We start from the raw sequence: 18,518 nt of genomic DNA, 5'->3' as shown, positions 1-18,518 counted from the left end.
ATTATTTAAATTATAGTAAGTGTTTAAGTAAGAAATCTTAATTTACCTCTTTGATTGAAGAAAAATCGATATTCATCCACAGAGCATCCTACATATACCTCTGCCGCTTGATCGAACAGTGTGACACGAGCATTGCAGTCGCCTTGTATAACATTTATTGTGATTCTGTATCTAGAAATATATGAAATGATAAAATTATTATATGTTTGTTATTGTGTCATTAACTAATTTTAATTGGTAGTGGGTTTAAATTTGATAATTACCTGGGCTCGTCTCAAGAACTTCTTCATTGCATTTTTTGCATATTGCACTCTCATCAATTTTGGAGAAAGATGTGTTGCAATTTTTACAAGAATCATACCATATTGTTGCTTTATTTTCAACTTTGTCAATAATTCCCGTAAAGCAATACGAAACACCCTAATATATAACAAAAAATAATATATTATAGAAATAGTTGATTATGTACTTTTTTGAAATGCATCATTAATTTTTTTATATATCGTACATCCAATAATAAATGTTGATTGTCTCTGAGATCTTTAAGAGTGACTTCCTTTGTTTGTTTTATTTTTTGTGCCATTGCTAATGCATCATCATCAACATCGGAAAACCTGTATATAATATTAAATGATATGTTAGATTTTTTTAAAGAAATATATAATTTATTTATTTTTTGATACGTACAATTGCATTAATAAAAAAAATACAAATATTCAAAATTATATAATAATATCTATCAATTATATTTACACAGTACAAAAACACACGTGTTTAACGTGCATCGCACGTTCTTACTGCTAGTTTCTCAAGTGGCCGAGTCAATATTAACACATTTATATTCGATATAAACGTAATCTCTTTCCAATTATATTTTGCCGCGTGGATAGAGAATGGTTGTTGATATTTCAAAAGATAAAACAAACACAATCTATCGTCTCCAACAACACTACCGTTGACCAGTTTTCATATTGCAATCTGCAGATTAATCTGAGATGGCAGCTTATGCAGCTCTCGCTTCTCTCTTGAATACCATTCAGCAGATGATGACCCATCCTACCCTTTCCACTTCTTTCCACAACATTCAGATCCAATCTCTTCAGGAGAAGGCTACTTTGTTGCTCCATTTCATAGAGACCTATCATTACGGTGGTGGAGTTAGCCAAGAAGCACAACATCTCGAAAGCCAAATCACATCTGCAGCTCATACAGCTGAGGATATGATTGAATCACACATCGTCAATCAACTCCTTCCTCTTTCAGCGCATCATCGCGAAGCAGCTTTCAGTTTCTCTCTCTATCTACAGAAAAAGAGGGCAATTGAAGGGGAAAATGCAGCTGCAGTTGGAGATGTGGATCAATTTCATGGTGGATCCAACCAACCAATTGAAAAGCCTGCACCTCATGTGGCTACAGGAGATGGATGCTTGGATTATCTGCGACAGATAATTGAAGACATGGATGCTATCATCCAAAAGGCCAACGAGTTGAAGGAGAAACAGAGATTCAGAGAGGAGCATTCAATACCTCCTCTTACTCTTACTCAGACCAGAGAAGAAAGTGGTATGGTGGGATTTCATGATGAGTTGATTCAACTTCTTGACGAGCTCACCGATCAACGATCCAATCGGCAAATCGTCTCAATCGTGGGTATGGGCGGCATGGGTAAGACTACTCTTGCCAAATCTATTTATGCTAATCAACTCATCATTGAACGCTTTGATATTCGTGTTTGGGCTACCGTATCACAGCAATACAATGCTAAACAAATTCTTCAACAACTTTCTGACAAAGACAACTCCTCCGATGAAGATGTAGATAAATTAGGAGAACAATTACATAAAACTTTATTTGGTAGAAGATATTTGATCATATTAGATGACATATGGAGTGTTGAAGCTTGGGATGAAGTGAGCCGTTTCTTTCCCGATAACGGAAATGGAAGTCGGATTGTTCTAACTACTAGGTTGTTAGATGTGGCTAACAATTGTGGCTCTTCTTGCTTTTCTAAGAATCTTCTAGATGATAATGAAAGTTGGAAATTATTATGTAAGAAGGCATTCCAAAATGAAAATTGCCCCACTGAACTAGAGGAAGTCGGAAGGGAGATTGTTAAATTATGCAAAGGACTAGCATTGTCCATTGTTGTGATTGGTGGGAGTCTTCAAAAGTCTCCTAGGACTGTAGGATATTGGAAGAATGTTGCCAGAGAAATAGAATCAAGTCCTAATTCAAAAGAGAAAGAAGAAAGCTTAAATGTATTGTTTTCAAGTTATAACCACTTGCCTCCTCATCTAAAGCCTTGCTTTCTTTATATTGGAGTTCTTAAACTCACTAATTATGAGAAACTCAACGTCTCGAGCCTCATCCAACTTTGGGCTGCTGAGGGATTTTTGAAACCAAATGGAGGTCGAACTTTAGAAGAGCTTGCTGAGGATTACATAAAGGATCTTATTGATAGAAATCTGATATTAGTTGGCAGACAACGTAAAAATGGGAGGATGAAAAGTTGTGATATTCATGATCTTTTGAGAGACCTATGCTTAAAAGTAGCTGAGCAACAAGGGCTTTTTCATGTAAACAGTCGAAGCCCTATACAAGGCACAGAACGCCGCCTGGTATGTAATAAGGCTCCTTGGTGGAGGGAAAAGGCTAGACCCTCACTTGCACGCTCTATGGTGGGATATGTGTTTCAGAAGGAGGACTCTTATAAACATAGATTGCTGAGAATTTTGGATGCAGAATGTAACATAGCAGTTGAAGAATTATTTGGGTGTGTTAATTTGCGCTATCTTGCAGACCGTCGTAGCCTGGGCCAGGGCATGTTTGTGCTTCCTAGTTCAATATCCTTGGCATGGAATTTGCATGCTTTAATCTTTCAGAAATCTTCACCGTGGGGTCCTCGAGTTGTTGCACCAATTGAAATTTGGAAGATGCCACAACTTAGGCATATCCAGTGTGGTGGTGGATTTTATCTTCTTCATCCCGACGGACAATTGCAAGATGACTTGATAATCTTGGAAAATCTTCAGACGCTTGGGAAAGCAGTGAATTTGAGGTTGAGTGAGGATGTGTGCAAAATCATTGCCAACATCAAGATATTGCATCTTCAATATAATGATGCGTTGCAAGGATGGGATGCTAGTTTGATTGGGTGTTTGTGTAATCTTGATCGTTTGCGTAGACTTGAATCACTCAAACTGACATGCGACATTAGGTGGGGGAACATGTATTGTAAGCTGAATGAGATACTCACATTTCCGAGATTGCTAAACAAGTTGAGCTTGAGCAACATCGGTTTTGAATGGGATGATCTGAGAATGATTGGTTCGTTGCCCCTACTCGAAGTTCTCCAGGTACGACGTAACTGTGTCACTGGGAAAAATAGGACAACGTGGAGTCCTGTTGACGGGCAGTTTCAACGCCTCAAGTTCTTGAAAATTGATTGGGGTAATCTGACATGTTGGAATGCAGATAGTTGTCATTTCCCGATTCTGGAGAAGCTTCTTCTTGTTGACGTATTTGAGTTGGAAGAGATCCCATGGGGTATCGGTGAGATACCAACACTCAAACTTGTTCATCTGCATCTCTGTAGTAACTCTGCTGCGATTTCAGCTATTAAAATAAAAGATGAGCAGCTCGAGTATCAGGAAAATGATGACCTTCAAATCCAAATTCGCGTCGACAATTATAACCTGAAGAGATTCATGGCAATGGTGGAAACAGAGGGCTTGACACTCGATAATGTTCAATTCAAGTTAATTTGATTGAACTTCTTTGTTTTGTTTGGTAGTTGGTACACATCTTGTGATTGTGAGGAAAAATGTTAATCCTATCATGATTTGTTTGCGTGGTGCCATCCAAAACTACAAATTGTTGTTGCAGAACATTTTTTATCAGAGTTTTCACATCAAAGAAACAACAAACATAGTCTTGTCAGACTATAACTAAATGGTTTGATTGATCATTCTTTCATTTTGTTAGTTAGCTGCCAGCTCAGCATTTAGTTAGGGAGTTAAAAAGATTAGTTAGGTGTTATAACAGAAGCTTAGCTTCGTTTATATATTTCTGTAATCATCTCTTGTAAATCAGTTTCGTTCTAATGAAAACACAGAAAATCTCTCTCACTCTCTCTTACAAGCTTCAATAAAAGTGAAGCACATGCCCCTTTATTCATTTCTGTTAAGATGCAGAATAACTGTCTCGAATTAATCATTTAAATTAATAGTTTTTTATATTTCAAATCATGTACTGATAGGCAATTTATCTTCCGAGTCATACTAGCTAACTTTACTACTCAAAGAAGCCATCCAATCGTCGACCCCTCAAATAATTAACGTGACACAATCTTTTGTATGACTTACACCCCTTTACTTGTTAGAGTAAAGGGGAATAATATTCAGATATCAAAACTAAAGAATGATAATTCGCAAAACAAAGAAAAATCCAAACGAGAGAGGAACTCTCGCTCTTCTAGAGCAGCTTGTGCTAGACCAAAATCAAATCCTAGACAACCTCTCTTGTAAGGAGAGAAGCTCTATTTATACTACTAAGGGCATGGCTGGCATGCAGGAATGGAATGTTGATTCCTGTGTTCATCCTCAATCCTATAGCTGGTATGGTCTTTGTGATGGGAATCGTCATTCCTAGTAGAATACCTCTCATGCATATGGGATTAGCCATTCCTCCCTTCCCCCATTGTATTGCTTATTCCACTTCTTTCGTTAACTATCAGATCTAATCCCTTGAGGAGAAGGCTGCTTTGTTGCTCCATTTCATAGAGACCTATAATTATGGCTGATTTAGTGAAGAAGCACAACATCTCGAAAGCCTAATCGCATCTGCTGCTCATACAGCTGAAGATATGATTGAATCTCACATTGTCAATCAAATATTAATCCTTCCGCTTTCGGCTGATGACACGGAATCGACTTTCAATTTTAGGCTCTATCTACAGAATAAAAGGGCAATTGAAAAGAAAATTACACCTGTAGCTGGAGATGGATGCTGGATCGATTTCATGCAGCTCATTAAGAATCAATTGGAGAGAAAAAAGGGGCAATTGAAGAGAAAGAAGCACCAAGCAAACCACAGTTGCTATCATCCAAAAGGCCAATGAGTTGAAGGAAAAACACAGATTCACAGAGGAGCATTCAACACCTCCTCTTACTCTTACACAGACAAGAGAAGAAACTGCTATGGTGGGATTTGGTGATGAGTTGATTCAGCTCCGGTCATCGATCCAACCGGCATATCATCTCAATCGTGGGTATGGGCGGGATGGGTAAGACTACTCTTGCCAAAAATATTTATTCTAATCAACTCATCATTGAACACTTTCATATTCGTGCTTGGGCTACTGTATCTCAGCAATACAATGCTCAACAAATTCTTCAAACGACTTCTTTCTAGCCTAGGAAAAATCCTCCGATAAGAATGTAGATGAATTAGGAGGACAATAAAGCCTATTCCAGTGTTTTGGATAGGTGAATATAATCACCCTTAATATGATTCAAAAAGAGCATAGCCAAAACACTTTTCGGAAGCTTGTTCCACATCTTTAAGGTTTAAACACTTTTCATATAAAATCCAAAACGAAACCCTTACAAAAGTGTTTAATATGAAAAACCTTAATCAAGAGCAGAACCTTCAAGCCAAAACCCGTATGGAAACTCTGTAACATGATTGAGAATCGCAGAAACAAAGGAACGAAATATAGAAGAACAAAAATTACATTATTTGGGGGCTATGGGCTATAGGGTATTTAATTTGAGGGCTATGGATTATAGGATATTTAATTTAGGGACTATGAGTTAATTATAGGGTGAAATTAGTAAATTTATACTCCCTTAATAAAAACGGGGTCTATGAATAGAATCACCCTTAATAAAAACTAGTTCAATCATTCACCCGTGCAATGCATTGACCTAATATTTAAAACTTTATAACCATAAGGTGTAATGGCATTATAATTAAATAATTTAAATATTTTATATATTAGTATATTAAAATAAATACATAGTAAAGTTACGTTTAACCCTTTGAAAAAGTTTAATTTAGACATGCATGAGATTAAATAATGTGTTCCTCACTTTCTGACGAACACGTGAGATAAATTTAATATTTCGAAAGAGTATTAAAATATTGAGATTAATTTGTATGTTAAGCTTTATTTCAATTTTTTCCTTATTATTTAGTATTTCATTTAATTATTATAAGTGAGAAGGGCACAAATAAGTATGTAAACAGTATAAAAACTGTCAAACATTATACGGATGTATATCTATACATGGACATAGATATACCCCACGAGTATCATCAATCGTGTTATTGTCTTGGTTGCTTTTCTCGGTTTGTTTTACTCACATTGCAAGTTTTGTTGAGTCTCAATCATTAATAAGCGTTTCTGTACTTGGGCTCATTTTGCTTTTTTTCTTTTCCAATAAAATTTAATTACATATGGCACACCTCCGTATAAGCTTTAGATGAAATTAAGTAAAATGTAGTCTTATGATTCATATGCAATTGAATAAGATTTTTTTAAATAATCTAATCCCTCAAGTTGTGAATTACATGTGATTTCTGTGCTTTTTCATTGCATAATTTTTGAAGTGGCAGAGTCAATATGAACATATATATTTATATTCTATCTAAAAGAAATCTATCTTTCCAATTAAAATTTGGCACGTGGATAGAGAATGGTTGTTGATATTTCAAAAGATAAAACAAACACTCTTTCGTCTCCAACAACACTACCGTTGACCAGTTTTCATATTGCAATCTGCAGATTAATCTGAGATGGCAGCTTATGCAGCTCTCGCTTCTCTCTTGAATACCATTCAGCAGATGATGACCCATCCTACCCTTTCCACTTCTTTCCACAACATTAATCAGATCCAATCCCTTCAGGAGAAGGCTGCTTTGTTGCTTGATTTCATAGAGACCTATCATTACGGTGGTGGAGTTAGCCAAGAAGCACAACATCTCGAAACCCAAATCACATCTGCAGCTCATACAGCTGAGGATATGATTGAATCACACATCGTCAATCAACTCCTTCCTCTTTCAGCGCATGATCGCGAAGCAGCTTTCAGTTTCTCCTTGTACCTACAGAAAAAATGGGCAACTGAAGAGAAATATGCGCCTGCAGTTGGAGAAGTGGATCAATTTCATGGTGAATCAAACCAAGCAATTGAAGACCTTGCACCTCATGTGGCTGCAGGAGATGGATGCTTTGGAGTATCTGCGACAGATAATTGAAGACATGGATGCTATCATATCCAAAAGGCCAATGAGTTGAAGGAGATGAGTTGAAGGAGATTGTTAGATTATGCAAAGGACTAGCATTGTCCATTGTTGTGATCGGGGGGAGACTTCTAAAGTCTTCTAGGACCGTAGGATATTGGAAGAGTGTTGCCAAAGATATAGAATTAATTCCCAATTCAAAAGAGAAAGAAGAAAGCTTGGGTGTATTGTTTTCAAGTTATAACCACTTGCTTCCTCATCTAAAGCCTTACTTCCTTCATATTGGAGTTCTTAAGCATATAAATTACAAGAACCTCAATATCTCGAGAATCATCCAACTTTGGGTTGCCGAGGGATTTTTAAAATCAAATGGAGGCGGAGTTTTGGAAGAGATTGCAGAGGATTACTTGAAGGAACTTATTGATAGAAATCTGATATTAGTTGAGAAACGAAGTAGAAATGGGAAGATGAAATGTTGTGACATTCATGATCTTTTAAGAGACCTGTGCTTAAAAGTAGGTGAGCAACAAGGGTTTTTTCATGTAATCACTCAACGCCCTCTACTAGGCACAGAACGTCGCCTCATATATAACAATGCTACCGGCTGGGGGAGGCGAACTTCTCAAGGCCCTGTACTAGGCACAGAACGTCGCCTCATACTATATAACAATGCTACCACCAGCTGGGAGAGGTGAACTTCCAGACCCCAACTTGCACGCTCTATCATGAACTGTAGATTTCAAAAGGAGGGGTTTCATGAACATAGGTTGTTGAGAATTTTGGACAAAAACAATTACGGGTTAGTTGAAGAATCATTAGGGTGTGTTAACTTGCGATACCTTACTTTGTTGCTTGGTACCCTGGGTGTGTTGGAGCTTCCAAGTTCATTATCCTTGGTATAGAATCTGCAAGCTTTAATCATTAATTCTATTGTTGTTACACCAATTGAAATTTGGAAGATGCGGCAACTTAGGCATGTCAGGTGTTATGAAATTTATCTTCCTCAACCGGACAGACAAGATGAGTTGTTAATCTTGGAACATTTTCAGAGGCTTGGGAAAGCAGTGAATTTGAGGTTGAGTGAGGATGTGTGCAAGATCATTCCCAACATCAAGATATTGCATCTTGAATATGATTGTGAGTTCGTAGGATACGATGATTGCTTGATGGTGAGTTTGATAGAGTGTTTGTGTAATCTTGATCGCTTGCATAAACTTGAATCACTCAAACTGAGAGGCAAGGTTAGGTGTGGGCATGTGTATTCTGAGATACGCTCATTTCCCAGTTCGCTAAAGAAGTTGACCTTGAGTGGTTTCAAATTTGATTGGGATGATCTGACAATGATTGGTTCATTGCCCCGACTCGAAGTTCTTAAGATACAACACAACCGGGTCAGTAAGAAAAATAGGACGTGGAGTCCTGTTGATGGCCAATTTGAACGCCTCAAGTTCTTGAAAATTGAGAAATGTGATCTGAGATGTTGGAATGCAGAACGTTGTCATTTCCTAATTCTGGAGAAGCTTCTTCTTAGTTATCTAGATTACTTGGAAGAGATCCCATGGGGTATTGGTGAGATACCAACACTCAAACTTATTCATGTGTATCGTTGTAGTAACTCTGCCGCTATCTCCGCTATCAAAACAAAAGATGAGCAGCTCCAGTATCAGGAAAATGATGACCTTCAAATCCATGTTAGTGTGTTTGTTTATGTGGTGACGAGATTTAAGGCTATGGTGGAAACAGAGGGCCTCACACTTGACAAACCAGGCATTTCATTTACTTGGTTTTAGTTAAATTTTCACGGTACCTTTTATTTTTGGTTTCATATTTTGTGCTTATATCGTTATGCACTTGCAAATATATATTGAACACATCTTCATTTTTGTATGAGAATTATCCTTATCCAATAAAGTAGAAAAGCTAAGGTTCCATATGGGAGCATTTTAGCTCGTCTAGTTTAAGGGTTAGCATACAAATTTTTCTATTTTTATTAGGGAATTGGGGACTATGGATATTGAACCATAAACAATATCTGTATTAGTTGTTACTAGTACGTCTGGCTATACAGTGCATATCGAGCATCAAAATTGAATGAAATTATTTTTACGTCGTCTCGTGTAATGCTCGGGTCTTGATATATTTTTGTAATTTGGGTGTTGTATGCTGAAATGTTGGAATGCATACGGTTGTCATTTCCCAATTCTGGAGAAGCTTCTTCTTTATAATCTAACTGAGTTGGAAGAGATTCCATGAGGTATTGGTGAGACACCTACACTCAAACTTATTCATGTGAATAATTGTAGTAACTCTGTCGCGATTTCACCTCCGAAAATAAAAGATGACCATCTCGAGTGTCGGGACAAGGTAAATCGGAGTCCGGAGAGCTTCATGGCAATGGTGGAAACAGAGGGCTTTACACTAAATAATGTTCAATTTAATTAAAATGATTCATCTTCTTTATTTTGTTTGGTACACATCTTGTGAGGAATAAATCTCAATCCTATCATGATTTGTTTGTGTGGTGCATCCAAAACTACAAATTGTTGTTCCATATCAAGCTCTACGAGTGTATCAGTTAAAGTCTTGACTTTAACTGATATCTTAACTGAAGCGTTTTTCATTATCAGTTTTCAACCTTTCGTTAACTGTTAAAGGTTGTGTTGTGTTTGTTGTTTTTGAAACTGCCCATAGGTGTATTCCTCCCTCCCCTTACACCTATTCTAGACCTTTCGGGACCTAACATTATGAATATTAAAAAAACAAATCAGCAGCACACAAAGGCTTAATCCTATGCTCAAGAACAACAGGCATTTCACCACCAAGAATTCACAGATTTAATCTAGAGTTCTCCACCTAGAACTACAAGTTGATTTGATTTATAGAGAAACTCACCAAGAATATACAACAACACAAGAGAACCGTAGCTCCAAGTCTCTCCACCGGACTTATGCTTCTTTCCATCTCTTTTCCGTGCATCTTCCACTGCATTCTTGACCTCTTGATTCTCCGGTTAATCAACTCCATCAACTCTTCAAGAACTATCTCTTTCACCGAGAAACACTCGTGATCAATAGTCTTTAATCTGTGTAACAGGACACTCTCAAGAATCCAAGAAAAACCAGCCTCAGCTCTGCCCATCGGTCATCCGATGACAGAACAAGCTTCTCCAAAACTTCAGAGATGAGTAACAAGGGACTACAACGACAAACGGCCGTGGACTCACTTCACCGCGCCGATGGGCTGAGAACACCCTTCACCGCACCGTCAGGACACTCGGACCAAAACGACAACTACTTGGCCGTCCAACGCCATCTTCGCTGCTCTTTTACTTCCACAAAAGAATTGATCGAGTTTCAAAAAAATAGACCCGAGATCTCAATCCCTCTCTTGCTCGTAACCAGCACGTACTACTCTCAGTCGTACTGCCCTCTCCCTTTTCCAGATTCCTTACCGAATCCACATCTTCTCTAAAATTAACTTTCTTGAACTTTGTTTCTTCGCATCCAATTTCAGAATTGCTGCACCAAGAAATTTTTATCTTGATTCCCATAAGGTTCTTGCGGTGAAAATCTCTTACTTGAATATTGTTGCTGCTAAACATCCGATCAGTCGCGCTAGCCAATTCTTCCAAATTCCCATCATTATTTTTGAAAATTCGTTCAAACAACAAGGAAGTAACAAGTTCTTGATCATAAACCAATATAAGTTCAAATAAACCATCAAACACACAAAATCCTCATAATTAAACATCAAATATGACACTAAGAGGTAAAAATGCATGTTTATCATATACATATACTTGTTGTAGAGCCATGTGTACGTTTGAATGGTGATAAAAGAATTTAGTAGATGAGATATTTTAATTTAGCACTAATTGTAATAGAGACGACCGTACTCAAGCCTTAAGTAATTTTATAATAAGTAGGGTTTATGAATTTGATATTCATCATAAATAAATCATGTGTAATTATTCGATTCTCATGGGAAGATCAATGAAGCTCTTCCAGAGCCCACCCAAATATAATACTCATTTTTCAATTGTATTACTTATATTCTCATTAAAAGTTAAAAAACAATTGAATTGAGAATGACAATTGCTCTTCAAGAGCTTGTAATATTTAAATTATCATGTATATATTTTTTCATCAAGAATAAATATATATCAACTAAAATATGAATTGCTCTTCAAGAGCATGCGATATTCTTTAAGAATATTAATTGTGCTACTTCGGGGCAACAATATAAGTCAAATAAATAAAGCAATTTAATAATAAAATACTCCCTCCGTCCACAAAGATTGTGTGTTTATTACTATTTTAGTCCGTCCACAAAGATTGTGTGTTTTCCTTTTTTAGAAACCTCCTTTATACTTTAAACCTCATTCACACTCAATATTTACAAAATATCCACCTTTCACTTCCACAATTTGGTGGACCCAATACTACCCTTGAACACTAAAATCATATCTTTCAATTTTGAGATAAACACAATTATTTTATAAAAATGAGCATTTTTTATTACTACAACTTAAGAAAAGTGGACATTTTTTTATTTTAACTCTTAAAATAAAATGTAGTGTATGATTCACATGAAATTGAATAAAATTTAGATTCATGATTTGGATTTTTAAATAAAATATAGTTCCCAAGTGAATTACATGTGATTTGTATGCTTCCGGATGAAAGTATTCCATCTTCATTGCATAATTTTTGAAGTGAAAGAAATCTATTTCCCAATTAGAATTTGGCACGTGGATAGATAAATGGTTGTTGATATTTCAAAGGATAATATTGCTGTCAACCAACACTCTTTCTGCTTCTATCAACCACACACTCTCTCGTCTCCAACAACACTACTAGAGACCAGTTTTCATATTGCAATCTGCAACTTAATCTAATCGAAGGATTAATTTGAGATGGCAGCTTATGCAGCTCTGGCTTCTCTCTTGAACACCATTCACCACATGATGACCCATCCTCGTCTCTCCACTTCTTTCCACAACAATCAGATCCGATCTCTTGAGGAAAAGGCTGCCTTGTTACTCGATTTCATAGAGACCTATAATTATGGTGGTGAAATTAGCGAAGAAGCACAGGATCTCGAAAGCCTAATCGCATCTGCAACTCATACAGCTGAGGATATGATTGAATCACACATCGTCAATCAACTCCTTCCTCTTTCTGCTGATGATCGCCAAGCAGCTTTGAGTTACTCGTTTTATCTACAGAAAAAAAGGGCAATTCAAGAGAAAAATGCACTTCATGTGGCTGGAGATCTGGATCAATTTCAGGGAGGATCCAACCAAGCCATTGAAGAACCTGCACTTCATGTGGCTGGAGATGGATGTTTGGACTATCTTCGGCAGATAATTAAAGACATGGATGCTATCATCGAAAAGGCCAATGAGTTGAAGGAGAAACACAGATTCAGAGACGACCAACCCCCCACGCATTCAACACCGCAGTATATCGAGACCAGAGAAGAAAATGCTATGGTGGGATTTGGTGATGAGTTGATTCAGCTTCTCGACGTGCTCACCGGTCATCGTTCCAATTTGCATATCATCTCAATCGTGGGTATGGGCGGCATGGGTAAGACTACTCTTGCCAAAAATATTTATTCAAATCAACTCATCATCGAACACTTTGATATTCGTGCTTGGGCTACCGTATCTCAGAAATACAATGCTAAACAAATTCTTCAACAACTTGTTTTTGGTCAAGGAAAATCCTCTGATAAAAATGTAGATGAATTAGGAGAACAATTACATAAAACTTTATCCGGTAGAAGGTATTTGATCATATTAGATGACATTTGGGGTGTCGAAGCTTGGAATGAAGTGAGGTGTTTCTTTCCTGATAATGGAAGTAGAAGCCGGATTCTTCTAACTAGTAGGTTGTCAGATGTGGCTAACGATTGTGGCTGTTCTTGCTTTCCGAAGAATCTTCTAGATGAGAATGAAAGTTGGGAATTATTCTGTAAGAAGGCATTCCAACATGAAGATTGTCCTAGTGAACTTGAAGAAGTTGGAAGGCAGATTGTTAAATTATGCAAAGGACTAGCATTGTCTATTGTTGTGATCGGGGGGAGACTTTTAAAGTCTTCTAGGACCGTAGGATATTGGAAGAGTGTTGCGGAAGATATAGAATCAAGTCCTAATTCAAAAGAGAAGCAAGAAAGCTTAGATGTATTGCTTTCAAGTTATAATCACTTGCCTTCTCATCTAAAGCCTTGCTTTCTTCATATTGGAGTTCTTAAGCATATAAATTATGAGAACCTCAATATCTTGAGTATCATCCAACTTTGGGTTGGTGAGGGATTTTTGAAATCAAATGGAGGCCGAGTTTTGGAAGAGATTGCAGAGGATTACTTGAAGGAACTTATTGATAGAAATCTGATAGTAGTTGAGAAGAGAAGTAGAAATGGGAAGATGAAATGTTGTGATATTCATGATCTCTTAAGAGACCTATGCTTAAAAGTAGGAGAGCAAGAAGGGTTTTTTCATGTGATCACTCAAGGCCCTGTACTAGGCACAAAACGACGTCTCTTATATAATAATGCTACCTGGGGGAGGGAAACTGCCAGACCCGTACTTGCACGCACTATCATGGAATGTAAATTTGAGAAAGAGGAGTCTTATAAACATAGATTGCTGAGAATTTGGCATGTACGCAATCATATGTCACTTGAGGAATTATTTGGGTGTGTTAACTTGCGCTACCTTGCTTTACAGAACCCTAATAAAGTGGATGTGTTGGAGCTTCCTAGTTCATTATCCTTGGTATGGAATCTGCATGCTTTAATCTTTGAGAAATCTATATGGACTCGTTTGAGAGTCGTTGCACCACTTGAAATTTGGAAGATGCGAAAACTTGGGCATATCCACTGTGATCAAATTTATGTTCCTCAACCCGATGGACAAGATGAGTTGTTAATCTTGGAAAATTTTCAGACGCTTCGGAATGCAATTAATTTGAGGTTGAGTGAGGATGTGTGCAAGATCATTCCCAACATCAAGATATTGCATCTACAATATAATTTTGAGTTGCAGGGATGGGATGATAGTTTGATTGAGTGTTTGTGCAATCTTGATCGCTTGCATAAACTTGAATCACTCAAATTGTGTGGGTGCTGGTTCCAATATTATAAGCTGAATGAGATATTCACGTTTCCAAGTTCTCTAAACAAGTTGAGCTTGAGTGGTTTCAAATTTGAATGGGATGATATGACAATGATTGGTTCGTTGCCCCTACTCCAAGTTCTCGAGCTACGAGGTAACTGGGCCACGCAGAAAATTAGGACGTGGAGTCCTGTTAATGGGCAATTTCAACGCCTCAAGTTCTTGAAATTTTATTGTTGTGATCTGAAATGTTGGAATGCAGATAATAGTCATTTCCCAGTTCTGGAGAAGCTTGTTCTTTGTTGGCTACGTAAGTTGGAAGAGATCCCATGGGGTATCGGTGAGATACCAACGCTCAAACTTATTCATGTGAATAATTGTAGTAACTCTGCCGCCATTTCAGCTATGAAAATAAAAGAGGAGCAGCTCGAGTGTCAGGGCAATGATGACCTTCAAATCCAAGTAGATGTGGATGAATATGACCTGCAGAGCTTCATGGCAATTGTGCAAACAGAGGGCCTCACACTCAATAATGTTCAATTTAATATATATCCTTCTTAGGCAATTTGTTTTCATTTTTCACTTGCAATACATATTTCCAACGTTTAAACACATGCTTCTTCATTTTTTTTTAATTTGCCGAATTCTGTTAGATGTGTTAGTGTTGAAAAATGGAGGTGATTATATAGTGGTTTGAGTGTGGTGAGTGATGGTAGTGAAGTGGTGTAGAGAATATTGTGACTGTAGCGTGTCTAGAAATAGAGAGAATGATTTTAGAGTAGAGCTCTTGTCTCCAAAGAACTTAGAATATATTAGTTGTGGTTGATGTGAATTGCTTTTGAGATAGTTACAAATGGCTGATCTCTCTAGATCCCACTACATTAGTTTGTATCTAGAATTCTCTACAAATATCTACTCAAGGAATTCTCTAGATACTCTATGGAAAATATCTGTCATGGACATGAAGAATGCAAATGGGATCCTCTGTCCCAAAAAGTAGTGTGTATCACCGTGTACCACTCTTAATTTCTTTATTTTGTAATTGTGTTTTATAAAAATAAAAATTATTATTATATTATGAACTCTAATAAATATTTATCATTAAAAATTATATGCCCTAACTTTGAATTAATGAACCCAAATAATCTATTATTACTTCAAATAAATATAAAAAAAATAATTATAAATCCTAATTGGATGATTGAACCCTTGTTAATTATCTTTATTTTATTTTAAAGTATAATAAATTAAAATTGAACAAAAGATAATTAAAAATTATAATATAATAATAGTGGTACCAGTGGCACATACTATATTGTGGGACAGAGAATCCCATGTGTGAAGAATGAGGGGAAAGAGATGAAGTTTGGGCTGATGGAATTGCTTAATTGGGTCGGAAGAAGTGGTGTTCGTCGTCGGCGGAGTTCCAGCAAGTTTAGAGAGTGAGAGAGAACAGAGTGTTGAAGGAGTAGTTGTTGACCTTACCGAAGGGGTCGATGTGGAGAATTGAGCTAATAAGCGCATTAATCGGTTTTCAGTTTATGAATGGAAGAACACAAGTAAGAAAGTAAATACTGAAAATGACACAGAAATTTTTACGTGGTTCGGAAAACACTTCCTACATCCACGGTCGGTTGATCAGACGAACAACTTCACTAGGCAAGTGCTTACGGGTGCACTGCAAACCTGAACGTGTGCTTACGGCTGCACACAATCGAAACAACCGAAGATCCAATCTTCAGTACCAACACACCTTATTGGATTTCCCACTCGTAGCACGCACTGGGCACTAGGACCTCACGGAGACAGAACACTTTTCTGAACTCCTTTGCAACACAAACACTCAATTCAGTAGGTTGAAGGGAGGTTTGAAAACTTGCCAACTTGTCACGACCGGACCTAATTAAGGATAATTAAGCCGGGAAACCGTGACTAATGGAGGGAGATTAGAAGCGGGGTGGAAAGGGGAATAATCAAACAAGGAAGGATCACATTTCATCATTGTTAACAAAAGGGATATTTATAATATGACGGAGGTTTAGTCGTATAAACTCAAATAACTAGTAAGTTCGGATAACTCCGACTTAGCCAAAATAACATAAAACTTCTGAGTACGCAGCGGAATAAGGTTCTGATTACATGTATGAAGACATGTATCCCTAGAGTTCATTAATACATAATAAGACAAAAAAAAAAAAATCCCGCTCGTCACTTCATCACCATCGGTAGCTGCTCAACCTGCACATTTAGAAATATATGCAGGGCTTGAGTACAAAGGTACTCAGTGGGCACATATGCCTACTATGAAATATAATATGCTTCGTAAAGATTTAAATTGTCATGCCATCATAAACAGTACAGCAAGGGGTTTTTCGCTAAAAAGGCCCAAGCTTACAAAATTCAGTTGTGATTCTTAAAGTTCGACTGCAGTCTAAGTTCTCTTGTAATCTATCATATCTGGAACTGTGTGCCGGAGAGGTGGCCACCTCTCACGGTCACTTGACCGGCCAACCCGCTAGATGACTCACGGTCACTGGTGTACACTAGCCCTGGCAGGATAACTATCAACTGCTCAGGACCCGAATTCGATTGCATCATTGGCAAAGCCAAAGCAGATAGATATCATACTAAAATTTAAACATTTTATGGCAAGACAATACTTGAAATAACTTTAACTCAAATATTTTGTAACGATATAACTTGCTCAAATGTAACATTAAACTCATTTGATAGATATATAAAACTGAAATTAACAGTTAAATCATCTCATGCATTCATTCGTATAAGAGGCCTACGACACGCAGGGGATCTCTATATACGTATAGTAAAAGTAATGCCCACCTGATAGAAACTTTCTGTGGTACAGTAGCTCATTGACTGATTATTAATCTCGTGCTTGACCTTTATTACAAGAATATAAATAAGATACTGTTCGAGCAAAATCCTCAAATAATGAGAATACGAAATTAACGATGCATGATCCTCTTATGCATGAATTATTATTCTGAAATAATAATCGGAAATTTTACTATTAATCCAGGCTATCGGATTTAAACAAAAGCTAAGTCTCGTCTCATGAAGCCGGATAATTATCTAAAATTAATCCGTTTTCTACAGGGTGTTCTAATCCGCCAATTAAATAAATCATGCTCCTTGTATTCGATAGAAAAGAAATAAATACCTAGGCTTATTCGCTTTATAACCTCATAATTAATCGGGCTTAATAATAAGGAAAAGTAATGTTATAAATTCGAATAATTAAAAGGTCCAACATAAGACAGCCTAATAATTAATTAAGTGGAAGTGGCCTTAATAATTAATATAAAAGGCCCGATTGAAATAATTCATTGGTTCAAGTAATTAAATAAATCTTGGTCCCACGAATAAATAATTGATTGGTTGGGCTCAAATAAATAAATTAAACGATCAAGGCCCAGCTAAGATAATACAGCAGCCCGATTAATAAAATGCAGTTGGGCTTTAATATAAATAAACTCGGCCCAAAGAAATAATTAATCAAGGTCCAATTCAAGGATTTAAACCAGCCCAAATTAAATAAATTAAAGGCCCAATTGAAATAAAACAAGGCCCAATTGAATAAATAACAAAGCCCAATTTGAATAAATAACAAAGGCCCAATCCTTCTAAAAGAAAATCAGTCGGCCTCTCTCTCTCCTTCTTTCTCATCAGTCGAGCTCTCTTCTCATATCAGTCGCCTTCTCCCCTTCAGTCGAGGTTGCAGCCGCCGCCTCTGCTTCGACCGGCGTCGGCTACCGCCGATCCTAGGTCCGGCGTGGCCGCACCCGCCTCTCTCTCCTTATCTTCTCTATTGCTGACAGTTCGTCCGAGGCGAGGAGAGCGAGCCCTAATTCACGAATTGAAGGTCGCCGTCGCCGCTGCAATTGGGTGTCCGGCGAACGGCCGTCGTCTGCGTCTCTGAGGCCGCCGCCTTCGTTCGTCCTCCCTCCTTCCTCAATTTAATGGGGGATCCCCAAACGAGCAGCCCTAATTTCCCCCTTTGATTTTGAACCGTCTCCCTCTCTGCTCGGCGCCCCGGCGTTCTGTAAACCCGGCGATTTACAGTCGCCGTCCATCCGTCCTCTCTCTCTCCATCGTATCTCACAAGCCGAAAGAAGGGGGTGAGAAAAAGGAA

General features: G+C 37.5%; 3 protein-coding genes across 3 annotated transcripts in view; all 3 read left to right on the top strand.

Annotated features, from left to right (window-relative positions):
- Window positions 1-18,518, top strand: part of LOC130994894 (uncharacterized) — a 1,167,164-nt gene that overhangs the window by 832,179 nt on the left and 316,467 nt on the right. The window lies entirely within an intron of this gene.
- On the top strand, window positions 996-3,767 carry LOC130994408 (putative late blight resistance protein homolog R1B-14). The gene has a single exon (XM_057919450.1). The coding sequence runs from the start codon at window positions 996-998 to the stop codon at window positions 3,765-3,767; it is 2,772 nt and encodes a 923-aa protein (XP_057775433.1).
- Window positions 12,161-14,926, top strand: LOC130994407 (putative late blight resistance protein homolog R1B-14). Its single transcript, XM_057919449.1, has one exon. The coding sequence runs from the start codon at window positions 12,161-12,163 to the stop codon at window positions 14,924-14,926; it is 2,766 nt and encodes a 921-aa protein (XP_057775432.1).

The sequence above is a fragment of the Salvia miltiorrhiza genome, chromosome 7, assembly GCF_028751815.1.
Source record: "Salvia miltiorrhiza cultivar Shanhuang (shh) chromosome 7, IMPLAD_Smil_shh, whole genome shotgun sequence".
Taxonomy (NCBI): Eukaryota; Viridiplantae; Streptophyta; class Magnoliopsida; order Lamiales; family Lamiaceae; genus Salvia; species Salvia miltiorrhiza.
The sequence above is the reverse complement of the archived record's forward strand: the minus strand, read 5'-3'. Positions and strand labels throughout refer to the sequence as shown.